The 14,561-nt window shown below is 40.6% G+C and overlaps 1 protein-coding gene across 4 annotated transcripts in view; it reads left to right on the top strand.

Annotated features, from left to right (window-relative positions):
* The first annotated feature begins 8,190 nt into the window (after positions 1-8,190).
* The window catches only part of CIITA (class II major histocompatibility complex transactivator), a 34,199-nt gene continuing 27,828 nt past the window's right edge, over positions 8,191-14,561 (top strand). For 2 of the 4 annotated variants that reach the window (XM_040574663.1, XM_040574665.1), the window contains exon 1: positions 8,191-8,526. In XM_040574663.1, coding sequence (XP_040430597.1) covers positions 8,226-8,526 — 301 coding nt within the window. In that variant the 5' untranslated portion in view covers positions 8,191-8,225. Of the gene's footprint in view, positions 8,527-11,244; positions 11,376-11,658; positions 11,815-14,561 lie in introns of those variants that run through there. The other 2 variants (XM_040574666.1, XM_040574667.1) reach the window with 2 other exon arrangements.

The following is a 14,561-nucleotide window of genomic DNA, read 5'->3' as shown; positions in this document are numbered from 1 at the left end:
AATATAAGCCTCAGAAACGTGAAGCATCTCGGAACAGGGTCCAGCACATTGACTTGCACGTTCTTTTTAAGATGCACCAGATGCCACTGTAGATAACTTGCCCCATACACAGTACACAGCTCTGGACCTCTCCTGAGGGTCAGGGTCTAATCTCTTTTGGCCGAACCGAAAGCACAGTACATGTCTGTCTTTTAAGTGGCCTATGAGTCTCTTTTTCAATGGAATCTGTGCTTAGGAAGAGACCCCAGTTCCTTCTGCCACATGAAAGGTTCCAAACCTCAGCCTCCTGGCTTGGGAGAAGAGGAAGCTTAAGGCTGTTCTCATGAAAACTGTTCTGCATGACTCTCAAACTGGAGGCTGAAGCATCTGTCCCTCCTGTGGATGTGCTTGAATTCATGATCCAAAAAAAAAAAAAAAAAAAGAATCTGTAAATAAACACCAAATAAAGGTATTGAAATAAACCTTGGAAGAAGGGCAAGAACCCAAACCTGGTTGTTTCTCAGAATGCACTAACTGGTTTCATCGTTTGTGCATGGTAAAACAGCTTTAACAGAAGGATTTGAAAGCTCCCTGTCCCCGCAGCTGAGCAGCCCTAAGATCCCATTACAGGGCTGCAGAAACATGGATCCCAACGCTCCTTTAGAAGGCTGTGTGACCGTGCCTACAATCATCACAATTGCTGGCTGCAGTTGCAAGAAAAACTGCACAGCTACCGAAATAAAAGTCATGGTAAAGGCAAGTTTATGCAAGTGACTAAAGATAGAGCTACTGTGACTGATGCGTATTTTAGTATCTTTTGTGTCTACCGTGTGCAGAAATGCTGCAGGGAAGCCCCTAAAATACATTATTTCTTCAACTGTCAGTGTAGTGTTTTTGCCCAGATTTCTCTTCTCCGTCATTCTGAAACTTGACACAGAGCTGTGGTTTTGCACACGTCCTTTTCCTTGTTGGTTTCGGTTTGCATTTGTATTCTGTTTCCCATTCTTGCTCTATTTTATTTTAGTGGAATTTATTTATTTTAGGGGAATTACAATTTTTGTCACATGCTCCAGTGCTCCAGTGTACTGGACTAATTATGTGAAGTCCAAGTGATGGATATACATTTCTTTTTACATATTTACATTTATACAGGATATACTTTTTTTTTCCCCTCTTTCATCAGTTTTTGTAATTACTCTCAGCTATAGATAAATGACAGAGTTCTTTAACAAGATGAATGCTGGTGCGCCCTGCCTGTCTTAAAACTATGGGCAATAGATCTGCGCATTTACATGACACTTGCAGACCTCCTGAAAGTCGAGAGAGGGAGTAAGACCTCCTTGCTGTCTCTCCCTCAGTCTGTAGGCCAGGGAGCAGCTGGACGCTGCTGCAGGTCCTGGTGCTCACGGCGTGCTTGCAGAGCATGCAGCTGCAGACAACTGCTGCTGAAAACCCTTCACACTCCATCCATGGCTTTCTGGTGAAATGCCTTTTCTTTAAGGTATTATCTTTTCCTGCATGTGACAAGTGTTATCTTCTTTTCCCAAGACTAGCAGGGAAGGTACCTCTGCATATACAGTGATGGCTTCCGCACCCTGAGAAGTGTCACAATTTCTCCTTGCTAACTGTTGTGGGCATGCTGCGGCTATGGAAATTTTTGTTGGTAGTTTGCTGAAACTTCTTGCTTTCTCTCCGCCTCTTCTCTCCCAGGTGAAAGCAACATATTTCAATGGGACTTGTGCAGTTAATTGTGATGAAACCCTCAGCAACTATGCTTCAGTGGAAAACAAGATAGTTCTGTAACATTTTCCAAAGAATAAGTACAAATCATTTCAGGAATGTTTCCCACCATGTAACTGTTTCTGCAAGGCAAGTGTGGAAAGCTCTGCTGACCCTTCTTGAGTGGGCATATGTGGGCAGGATTAGTGGAAGAAATTCATTCATGTCTGCTGTGTTTGTCCAAGAGGTGGGGTCATATAGCTAGGAACAGACATCAGGTAGCTTTTAAAACAAATGAAATGTCACTGAAACAGACTACCAAAGTAAGAAAAACTATGCTCAGGTACACCACAAATTAAAAGAGTAGCTGGACAGTTTTTCATAAACTAGACAGTCATGTAATGTAACTGCAATATTTTTTCATAAATTCAGAATATGACCTAAAATCTCCTTTGTATTTGTTTCCATAAACTAGTTCTGATTCTTTCTCAACAAGTCTGTCTAAATGTCTCTGTTCTTTGCACTGTAAACAATTATGTATTGAAACCTAGAGGTCAGCTGCTTCTCAGTGTTACATGAAGATGGGACGAAAACTGTTGCTTGAGAAAGCCTAGAGTGGTGCATTCCCTGGCACTGTATTCCCTTCCTGTACAACTTTATGGTGTTCTACAAGTGAGCAAGCCATTAGGGATCTAAGACTGATGACCCCATTAGGACAGTCCCACATTCAACTTTGCTGGTCCCTTGTCTAAGGACATGAAGAGGTCCATGAAAAATTATAGAGCCCCTCTGCTATCAGCTCTGGAGCTCCTCCCAGGTAGAACAGATCGTTTGGAACAGGAACAGAATCTGTTGAAATTTAGATCACAGAGGCCCAGCGTGCTGGTGAAAATCGTGTAGTGGGATAACAGCATGCTTGTCAGTGAGCAGTGCTTGCTTTGAACACCAACAAATTTTTGTTAATTTAGTTTTCAGTTGTTGCAGTTCTGAGAAATTCCACACATTCTAGTGCCAGTGAAAGTAATGAATCACTGTGATTTTAGGTGAGGTAGAAAGCGGTGGAATTATTGATTTAGATGTCTGCCTCTCAATACAGAGAGGATGTAGGAAAAATGATACTTTGCTGCTGAAAACAGTTTAATGTCTTCATACATATCTGCTTAATTCTCCATGAAGAGAGCCTTGCGGTAGCAGTGTCCTCTTTGCACAAAAGATCTGGCCTGCACAGGCCAGGTTGGCAAATTTGTTGTTATTTATGCTGTGAAGCTAAAAATGTGAGGGCTATGAGTTTTTTAACTTTAATATTTTACAGGAAGCAGTGGAATTTCACTGAACGTTTATGGTAGACTGGCAGCGAAATTGGGTATCCCAGACTAGTTAAAAAACAAGGTCATTTCTTCAGGAATACCTTTCAGAGGTAAAGTCAATTAGGATGTTGTCAAGCAGTCATCTAACAGTTCTTTTGTTCAGCCTGCCTTGCTCCATCAGTTTTCTGAGAATGCTTGTCAAGTTTGGGAGATTTTGAATGATCACAAATATTTGCAGTCCTAATCTTTTAGACTTGCTAGACTGGAAATTCCCTTCCTTTTGAGTTTCTAACCTCAATTGAGACAAATATATTCTGGGGAAATAGCCAGTATGACCAGCAGTGTTCTAGTGTGTCACCTTGGGCTCTATGTATCTCATCTGCAGGCTTCATACTGCAGTACTGAGGCTCTTCATAGTGTTTGGGAAGCAACATGGTGGGTAATACTAGAGGCATCAGTGTGGAAGGTTGCCGAAGGACTTTTACAGAGAATTGCTTAGGAAATCCTGGTTATGTACACATGACAAAAAAAAAAGTACATTGGTAACAGAAGTCTCCATTCTAATATTCACCCAAAGCAAGTTTCCATAGTCCAGCATTGTAAAATGCAACAAAGTTAGGGGGGATGCTGATATGTAGACATTCACTAAGGGCAGCATTCTCTAATGCTCGTGGATGTTGCCGCAAAGACCCAATTGATTTCAGTGGATACTACGTTATGTGTTAACTTAATTCCTTGAAAATACCTTTAATGTTGAGTGAGCTGTTGTTTCTGGTTTTCCAGTCAGCTAGTGTCACTGGCCATAAATTGGATTCAATACCACATTTTGGGGGGGGAACCCTTTTTTTCCAGGCTTATCATAGCACTAACATACTGTTGGTTGAACAATTTTTCATGGACTGAAAAGTCTGTTCAGCAAATTTCTGTGCTTTCTGATTGTAATGATTCAAGCTGTGTAGTATATTGGCATCAGCATTTCATTTCTTTGCTTCACAGATGAATGCGTGTATTCAGTGGACAGCTTCCCTTCTTGTTTTAAGAATTCTCTTTAACTGACACATGTATGTAGGTAAGTGATTCTGCATAGCAGCTGTATCACTTTTTAAGGATCATTATGGTAGTCTTCTCTTGAAGTCAAAAGGAGAAGAAATCTAGTGCTCTGCCTTAGCTATAGAAGGTGCTAAACAGTGGCAACATAAGCAGTAAATAGCAAAAATGCACAGTCTGACTTAGTTCTCTTTTTCACACACATTGTTTGTGCTATGATACATTTTAAAGAGGAAAGTTACTTAAAAAGGAGAACTGGTGCTTTTGATTTCTCTGCATTGAGAGGAAGTATCACTTCTAAGTAAATATTAGTCTACAGCTAATTTTGAAATCCAAATAACCATAGTAAAATGTTGGCAATTAATTTCTCTGGTCTTCCTAGGGACAGTAATACAGCTGAAAGTGTACCAGTGTAGGCAAGGTTATGGCCTTCAGTACCTGGCATCTGGGTATATCACGAGCCTTAGTAGATTTTACCTGGTGTCAAGTTAGTAAGAGAATTTTTTTATTTTACGAATGCAAAAACAAAAGCAGAAATAGAAATATTTTATCATTTTTTTTTTCAAAATAGAAAATTAGCAGTGCTAGAAGTCAAGTGAAGTTTTCAAGGCTTAATGTAAGTGTAATCCCCTGCTGCTCCTTTTGCTTACAGCTACAAGATAATCATTTTTTAAAGTCAAAGGCAGAGTTCTTCTAGTACTTGATACCTTTACCTATAGCCCAGCAAAGCTGGGGACAGCTGTATAAAAAATGCATCCCAACAAATGATCTTGGATATATTTTTGGAAAACTCGGGAATCCTGAAAACACATAGGAAGAGTAAAACACAGGGATCGATTGAGATCCTTATACACTCACACCTGTGTGAAGGCAATCCCACTTTGGATCTGTCTCAAATCTAAGTATAACAGAAAAAAAATGTATTTGGATTGAAAAGCCTATAATCTCCTCTTTGTGCAGGACATTCCCTGGGTACATTTGCAGGTGGAAACTGTTTAAGGCTTGAAACACAGAAAATCTACTTTCCTCATGCTTAAGTGGTAATCCTGATTAAGCATCACAAGATATTTCCTTGCTTTTCTACATCTGGAGGAGACTATCCCATGGATGCAAGTTCCTTGTTTGCCCACAAAATGAAATCTGCCATCCCCGTGTTACTGTATTTCTTCCCCCCCCGACACCCCTCGTGCCAGTCAAGCACACTTATGCCCTGGAGCATTGGACAAGGCTTTCTGTACCTAGCTTTTACAAGAGTTAAGGTGCAGCAAGTCAAGGAGCTGCAGAGACTGGCAGAGGATTACAGTTTAACTTTCTTCTTTTAATAGACAGCTTCCCATGTTGCTTGGACTCTCTTCATTTTGCATCAAGAAGGAAACTTCTCAGTCAGGAGAACTGCTGACTAGAGGGGCCTAAAACATGACTAATGATGCTGAGAAAGGCTTCTGAAAACCTCCCAGGCCAACTAATGGAGATAATACTTTTTTTTTTTTTCTTTTTAACCTATCATGCCCATTCAGGAGTACAGATTGCAGGAGAAGCTGAGATTGAAACCATCTCTTTTCCCCAAACTGTGGTAAACTCATTCAGGTTTGCTTTAATAGCAAGCAGTTCCCAACTTTCTGCAAGGCAGGCTTCCAGCTGCCTTCCACGTGTGCTCCACTCGTGATAATGTACATGTGGAGGCATCTTATTCAGTGCAGTTTTATGTTGATAAAAGTAAGGAAACAGTATTTTTCAGTACTACTCCGAGCAGAGAGGGCCATCTTACTATTTGTACTTCAACAGAACTAATGTTCTCTCCTGTTTTGAATCAATGTAAGCAGCAACTTTAAAGGAAAATACATTTAAAAAACATTATTTGGCATGAGTAAAACATCAATATGCCTGAAAAAAAATGAAATTGAAGGGATTTACTTTCCCCTAAGGAAAACAATTTGCTTTTCTCAGTTGCCATTTAAATAGTTACAGTAAAACTTGTTACCTACCTGCACTGCAAGTCAAAATTGTACTGCTAGATAATGAGGTTCCTTATTTTTCATATGTTTTGCATGTATTTCCTGATACTGAACATAAACATGAACATTTGGAAAGAACTTGACATTATTTTTTGTCTACAAAGATATTTTAGATCTTAACCAGAGTTTTCAGTTGTGTACTTCAAACTTTTATAAAGATTTAGCAAATTCTTCTCAGTGTGTTGTTTCTAACTAGGTAGAATTATTGTTCCACTTTGAAATGTGTCTGATGGTGAAAAGTAATCATGGAAATCTTCAAGGTAGTAAAACTGAGAAGCAAATAATGAGAAAAATAGTTAGATATTTCAATCTCAATCCCATACTCAGCCTATAGGCTTGTTTAGGCAGATGTTAAAGATTCCCATCCATCTGTAAGCCCCCAAACAGTCCTAGAAATTTTGCCCCAGTATGTATTTTAAAGCTGTATGTTCTGCTCCAACAATCAGATATTTAAAAACAATTTAAAAAAAAAAAAAAGCTGTAGTGTAAACTGAAATGTCAGTAATGGGTAATTGTTTATTTACCCACTGCTGTCTTCTATCCTAAAACACCTCCCTAAACATAAACAGCTCCAAAACATAAGATGCTGCAACATGTCATGTAGATCAGTAAGTAGAAAGTTTTGAGTAGAGATAAGGAAAACGAATCACCGTTAAGAAGCATTTACTATGGTGTTCTCAGCTGCATTAGGCAAAGTATTGCCCGCAGGTGGAGGGAGGTGAGCCTTCCCCTCTGCTCAGCACTGGTGAGGCCACACGTGGTGTCCTGGGTCCTGTGCTGGGCCCCCCAGTATGAGACAGACCTGGACGTACTGGACAGAGTCCAACATAAGGCCACAATGATGATGGAGGGACCAGAGCATCTCTCCTGTGAGGAGAGGCTGAGTGAGCTGGGCCTGCTCGGCCTGGAGAAGAGGAGGCTCAGGGGAATCTCACCAATGCCTACAAACCCCTGAAGGCAGGGTGCACGGAGGACGGAGCCAGGCTCTGCTCAGCGGTGCCCAGGGCCAGGCCCAGAGGCAGTGGGCACAAACCAGAGCACAGGAGGCTCCCTCTGAGCACCAGGAGGCACTTCTGTGCTGTGCAGGTGCCGGAGCCCTGGCACAGGTTGCCCACAGAGGCTGTGGAGTCTCCTTCTTGGAGATCTCCCAAAGCTGCCTGGACACGGGCCTGGGCCCCCTGCTCGGGGTGGCCCTGCTGGGGCAGGGGGGAGCAGATGGACCCTGAGGCTCCTTCCACTGTCAGCCATTTCGTGAATTTTAGAAGCATTCTAATTAGACACTGCCTATTCTTGAAGAGCAAGAAATTACTCAAGAAGCTAGTATTAAAAAAGATTTCTTACTAGTTTTGAGCTGAGGTGAGGGGTCAGGTGGTAGCAGATTTGGAGTTACTTTTATGGAAGATTTGGTACTCTTTTGAACTGGGGACTTTAAAACTTCTCTTTAAGGAATTTAATTTAAAGTATCCACCCCTTGGAATACAAGTATGTTACCTTTGAATTAGAATATATGGAACTCATGACCAATTTTTCTAATTACTTTTTTCAATCTCGTAACTTCAGATGTGGCAGAAACCAGAGCCAGATTTGGAATCATTTTCTACCTCAGAGTTTTTACCCTGGTTCTAACTTGTTTGACTTTTGTGAAAGCAAGATTAATTCCCAACTGAATCTCTAATCCTGTGTTGAAGTCTCTGAGTTTTAAACCTATACCTCTTGCAGAGGATATGTTTTGTGCTGAAGCTTTTGGTACTGTTCTGATTTAGCAGTGGCCTACCTGGGTCCACTAGTGCATCTACATTCCAGCTCTGCTGGGAGAAAAAGATACAGCTGTAACAGTCATTCTTTAATGGAACAAATGTTTTTTAGTTATTTTGTGAGATGATCATGTTGCTGATTTTGAAAATTCTTTTATGAATTGAATGCTTGGAAGAATTGGTGTTTTGTCATTTCATGAAGAAGCTATTTGTTCTTGGAAATGTTATTTAAAGGCTTAATGAAATGAGGAAACACCTCTGCTACTGCAAGCCAAAGTCTCTGAACTTTTTTTTTTTCACTTCATCTTTTTGATGCTGACTGAGTAGATTTTTTTTTTTTTTACTTTTAATTGAAGCAATTCAGATTTTGCTCAGACCTCCTTCAAGCATCCACAGCTGCAGGTATGAATCATTTTAAGGAGATCCTGCCCAGAATAAGGAAGATTCTTTCAGGTGCTACAGCTTCTGATGACCATGCATTGCTTAACCTCATGCTGAAAGAACATGTGATATCCAAGGAGTACCATCAGGCCTTGCTCCATGAAAAAGACAGAGAGGACCTTGCAAGGAAGATTTCTCTGACATTTGTGGAGAAATGGGACCTGTATTGGAATACTTTGATTCCCCACTCTTGTTTAAACCTCTGTGGCAGTAGACCTCAAAACATTACAGATAATGAGCCAACAGGAACCAAGCACATGTCTGGTAAATCAGCTTTTTCTTTTTTGTATTGTTAAAGATTTACTTTTGTTTATTGCATATTGAGATTGCATTGTGACATAGTGCAAAGTGCATCAGTGGAGAGCAGGTAAGGAAGAAAAAAGCAACGAATTATAATTCAACAGCAGCTAAAGCAGATCCACCCATTCAGGGTAGCACCCAGATATCCCTTTACATAGTCAGGCCATAATAAGACTTATTCTTTGCCATCTTTTGCAGAACACAAAATGCAAAATAGATTAAGGAGACTATGCCAAGATCAATTTTTCTCAACTGACATCCCAGCCATTGATAGTCTGAGCAGCATTTGTTCATGATGATCTGTTCATCCTGACAACTGATGTGGGGAAATCCCTTATATTAGTCAAGCATGTACTGGGGGGAATGCACTCTGTTGCAAGTTCCAGGTGTCTATAAGCACAAAAATTACAATGCCTATAACAGACTGCTGCAAACTTAAGGACAGGAAGTACTTAAAGACTTATGAAGCTGGGTTCAAGAAATCTGAGATTCGTGGGCAGTAGGAGACATAAAAATGTGGAGACCTTATCATGTATGTAATTTACATACAACAAATTAATGTTGTATGTAATGAAGAACAGGAGTAGTACTGGGACAATCCTAACATGGACCATTTTATGTGAAACAACAGAACCCCAGCTTAAATTATAGTATTCAGAATTACTTTTATGAAACCAAGCAACTCAAAAAGGAGAGTAAAAGAATACTTAATAGAATACCCAGATAGTCCTGTAAAACTGATGGGAGGACCTTGGACGCCATTATGGGTGCAAACTTTTTCTTCTCCTAAAATACAGCATTGGGCATTATTTCTCAGGGTATTGCTGAAAGTACAAGAAGAAGTGCTAATGAAAAACTTAAGATAGTTCAGGAAAAATACTTAACCAGAAGACCTTAATGCTGTTACCACAGTCAAATTAATGCCAACAAGTTATATTTAAATGTAGAATATCATAGCAAGTACCCTAGTGTCACTTAAGCTGGGGGTATATATAGTTCTTCTGTTTTTAATTACATCTCTGATGTGTTCATAAAGATAGCCGCTCCTTCTCATTTTTGTAATGGTAGCAACAAAAATCTCCATTCAAAGATCTTGATGCTGTTGTGCCTGGCTCTGTGCCTCTGTCACAAAGCTTGAATTTGAGACGCAACAGAGGGAAACCAGAGTGCATCAGAAGAAGCATTAGTCTTCCTCCATCACATGTTCAACCATTGTCACTGTTCTCTAGATTTTGTAGTACAGAGATGAACTTAAAAGAAGTGGTTTCAAAGACAAATTTATCACAAAGAGGCTCAAACTGTATTAGCCTTCCCTTGAAGCAATTTTTTTTCTAACTTTCCTTTTCCAATTTGTTCACTTTCAGACACGTTCAATGACGGTTTCACTCTGCAAAGACAGCTCGGGTCAGGAACAGACTAATACCAGCAGGTTTCTCACTGCTTAGTAGTTTTGCAGATGTTTCTCTTACCTGAAAAGGATGTTTAAAATTTCTGGGTGAGAAAGCCCCAGCTTTCCTTCTCTTGCAAAGTGCATCATTGACATCAGTTCTGCAGTGCTTTCAATACCTATTGATATATTCTGCTTGTTCCTTTTGCCATAGGGCAGCGTGTCTTCATTTTGAATCAGCAAAAACTGAAGCACAGAAGGTGATGGTCATCTGAGGAGTTCAGCCAGTTAGTTCTTGGCTCTCATAGCCTCCTGTTTTCTAGTCTGCTTACACTCTAAGACCATCATTATAGATTAGTCCACTAGATGAACCAGTATTCTGATTTACTCCATCCATTCATTTCTGCTGTTTCTAATCAGCTGTGGTCATTGTGCAAAAAGTGGACAACCACTGTTTACTGTAGTTTATGTGAACTGGAGTCACAGTAAACAGCTGAACTCTTTTGTTCCCCAAACTGTCATCCTTGAAGTAAATCACTTACCTCATGGAATTACAGCCTCAGAAACTGATGAAGAAATCTGGCTGCAAGGCTGGTAAAGGAGCTTATAACTTGTGGGGTTGTGCTGTGCATTAGAACAGGGTTAACAATTATCCTCTTAACTGTTGTAGGGGTTTTCCATGCAAAGATTGTATTATGATCAGCTGCTCCCAGGAAGGAAACATCATCTCTTGTGAGCATGTTCCCATAGAAGCTGGTGGAAGTGGAGCTCCTCTGCAAAGGGAAAAGGCTTAGGTCAGCAGCTGCTTTGTTGATAAGACATGCTGCCTTGTGCAGAAGCCAGTGTTACCAAGCGGCTGACCAAAATTTTACCTCACAAGTCTTGGAAGCCATTGACTTCATCAAATCCTACTTCCTTCCCTCTTCAAACTCTGGATCTTTGTTATAAGCTGTTGATGGTGGAATAATGCTAGAAGAAATACTTGCTCATTTGAGAATAAATTCATAATTATTTTCTAATTTGTGTACGTCTACGCATAGTAAAAAAAAAAAAAAAAAGTAGAAAAATAGGAAAACAGGGTTGCAGAGACACACAGAAGCAGCTATAGGTATTGTGGTAGGAACACTCATTAGGTAAGTTGGCTTTCAAAAGGATCTGTGTCTTAAGCCAGATAGGCACTGTAAAGGTGTGACTCAGTCTGAGATTCATTAAATGAATAAATGCTGTCTGCCACATGTTGGTACCAGCAAACTCTGAACAGCGTATGTAAGCCAGACAACCTTTACATTTCACAGAACATTGTACATGTCATTTTGGACCAATGGCAAAAGACACTTGGAGAAGAGAGCAAACCAGTTTTGGTTGGCAGAGCTTGTGAATGTGTGAAAGGTACTTTCATTTTTGTTTGAGCACATGAAGCTGCAAGGTAAGAGTGTTTGCATGCTGCTTGCTTTATTCTTACTGATGGACTGTTTAACAGCATGACTTTAGGACAGGTTTGAACCAGAATAAAACTACAAAGAGCATTCTGGAGGGCACTGAAAATTGTTACCATTGACACCCATCCAATTTCCACCGGAATATATCGTTCCATTCCTGAGGAGTGAGAAGCACAGGCTCTTCTTAGCTGTGGCAGGCGACAGGTTACCCACGCTTATTCTACAGGGGCTGCCAGAAGGGAGCTTCCTCTTAGTTTTCCTCTTTGGAATTCCCCTTAAGCCTCTAGCATTTCTGCTGTGACTGGCCTGGCTCATTTCCTCCTTTCTGCTGTTACTTTCTGTGAACCCTAGGCAGTGACAGCAGCTCTCCTGCTTTTCTGGTGCTGAATCCTGAGTGAAGGAACAGGAACTGTCTGCTTTCCTAAGGTCAGTTTTTCCTCAATTCTTGAATGCTGTGCTTTTGTCATGGTAAATCCATCTTATATTGCCTGCTGTGAATATTGGTAACAGCGGTGTGTCAGTATCTGGTCCTGAAGTATTTGTGGGATGAAGTCTGAATTTGAGTGGGTGAAGTTTTGGAGACTTTTCAGCGATTTTGTTTTGTGTCCAGCCCCGTTAATTGCTTGAAAGCTTGTTATAGTTTCGTTCCGATTTTGAGAGGAATGCACTTATTCTTTGTACAAATTTTGCGTGTATTGAAAGTGAAACCGTGGAGCATTAGAAAACACTGGCTTGTTTCCAGTCTTGGAGCTCTGGCAAGAAAACTTTCTGATTTAGGAGGGCTGAGGTTCTGTCTTGAAGAAAGTCTCCGAATGCAAAGGTAGTTGGTCTGACAAAAGAAGGCAAGGTGTCTGTCTGCTGTACCACTTTATATCACCTCGCTGCTGAGATGGGTGAGATGAGCACAGCTGTGACACCAGAGGCAATGCTGGCTTCAGAAGGCAGATTCTGCTCTCGAATATTTTCCCAGCTATGGCACCTGCAGGACAGCACATGATCAGTCTGCCTGCTTTCGGCTATCTCCCAGGCAGGACTTTTGGTTTTTGTCTGGTTGGATTTTGTTTTTAATTTGTGTTGGTCACCATACAGCAAAGTTCATTGAAAGGCAGAAAATCCTTCTACTTGATACTTACACTTTTTCTAACTTCTTTAAACTCACCTAAAGGAGACAAAGGGGAATAAGACAGGATATAGTGCTGCTTTTTTTCTGGCATCATCTCTGTTCTTTCATTTTAGACTATAAAACCCATGGAAAGTAACAATACTGCATGGGCCAGGTACATTCTGTAGGTAAAAGTAGTGTCTTTTATTAAATCATGTCATACAACAGGAAAAGATGAACAGGCTTTCAGACATATAAGCTTTTTCACTGATCTGAAACAGAAACCCAAACTCTCAAAGCTAAATATAGTTTGGGCACTGTTATCCACAGTTTAAGAACCATCAGACCTTCTCTGAAAGAAAAAGCTGTTCGATGCCCGCAGAGCAGAGGAATTGCTGGCGATGGACATGGGGAGAGGAGAGACAGTTATTGTAGCATGGAGGGGACTTGTGCTGCTGATGACCTGCCCATACCCCAGAGGGCATCACCCTGAAACACCACGTGGGGCAAAACCCAGGAAACATGACCCTGCCTGCTTGTTTATGTTGTGGGTTATGGACCACACAGGCACAGTAACCTTCAAGGGATACAGAGAAAGAGAGCAGATCAAGAGAAAGTTGTTAAAAGAAAAAAAAAAAGTCTTGAAAGTTGTGGCTGATGTTACTGAGCTTTTAGCTCTAAGTAACAGTGTTTCACTGAAATGCATATTTAGATAGTTTGATAGAGCTTGTTTTTTTTTGTCAGCTTGCTTAACTCAGATTCATCCTAAGTGTAGCACATAATAACATTTTAAAAGTAATATTTGTGTGATTTTGTTTTAACCTCCTGTCTTTATGACAGTCCCACTCTCTTGTCTTTCTGTAACCTAAGATTTGGAGTAGTAATGTTATGTCATCCTCCAGTTACGAAATGTGTGATTTACCTGGCACTACTACTGTCCTGCTAGGAATTACCCTCAGCTTCCTGAACTGGTACGAAAATTAAATTGCAGGGGGGTTTCCTTTGTTCCTGAAATTACTTTTTATTATTATTATTATTATTCTTTCTTAATGTCTATACTCGTGGGAAGAATGCTTTCTTACCTGTTAGTTCAGCTGTCAACAGAGTTAGGGAAAGGAACCCCCCCTAATGATCTCTTCAGAAGCATCTACCTCCTTTTTGGAGAAAACTTTACATTATTGCCTTTGTATAAACCTTCTCCTTTCTCTTAATTACCATTTGGTTTTAGTTAGTAGCAGAATTCATTACTTGGTGTCAAATTATTGGGGCCAAATGACAAATCACAACCATTCCCTTTTATCTTTTGAAATCTAAAATGCCCCATCTCACTCTTAAGATCTGTCTGTGTTTAAGTGAACACCTACTGCTTCTTCAACTGGATTCTTTGTCCTGGTGTGGCGATGCTCACTATTTCTTTTAACTACTTTTCCAGCATTGTTAATTCTTACGGTTTTGCTTGTGCTCTGAAATAGCACTGAACAAAAACCTCCGAGAGTCTTGCAAATGAATCATATTGTTGTGCTGTATGAGCAGAATACAGCATTAACACAAATGCATCGTGTGTAGAAACCCTGCTGTAACAGTTATGTGCTGAATCATTGTAGAGGTAATGCAAAGGGAACACGAGTCTATTGCATATAGTGATGGAGCTGGAGTGTATAGACTGCTGCGGGAAGGAGGTTTTACTTCAATACTTAAAGACACAAAAAGTAGTTTTGACAAGGGTCCACACTACAAAGGATTGAACTTTCTGAAAGGCCTGGAAATACATTGGGAAGTTCATCCTGTCTAACTCCACCCAGCACTTCCACTTTGTGCACAGACACTGACCACAAATGAGAACACTGGCATCCCAGGTGATGCGAGGCCTCTGTTGTCCCCCCGAGAGCTGGCTGAGAGCAGCAGTCACAGCTCTAACACAGGGAATGCGATGCTCAAACCTTAATTCACAGGGACTGTGGTGACACTTAGTCCTGTGATGTGAAAGTGTGCCATATGCCCCTTTTGGCAGCATTGCATGGCACCCCAAGGGGACTGTATTATCAGTAAGCTAAATTAGAATCATGTAGGA

The sequence above is a fragment of the Cygnus olor genome, chromosome 15 (genome assembly GCF_009769625.2).
Source record: "Cygnus olor isolate bCygOlo1 chromosome 15, bCygOlo1.pri.v2, whole genome shotgun sequence".
In the NCBI taxonomy this organism is placed as follows: domain Eukaryota; kingdom Metazoa; phylum Chordata; class Aves; order Anseriformes; family Anatidae; genus Cygnus; species Cygnus olor.
This window is presented reverse-complemented; position numbering and strand designations above follow the sequence as displayed.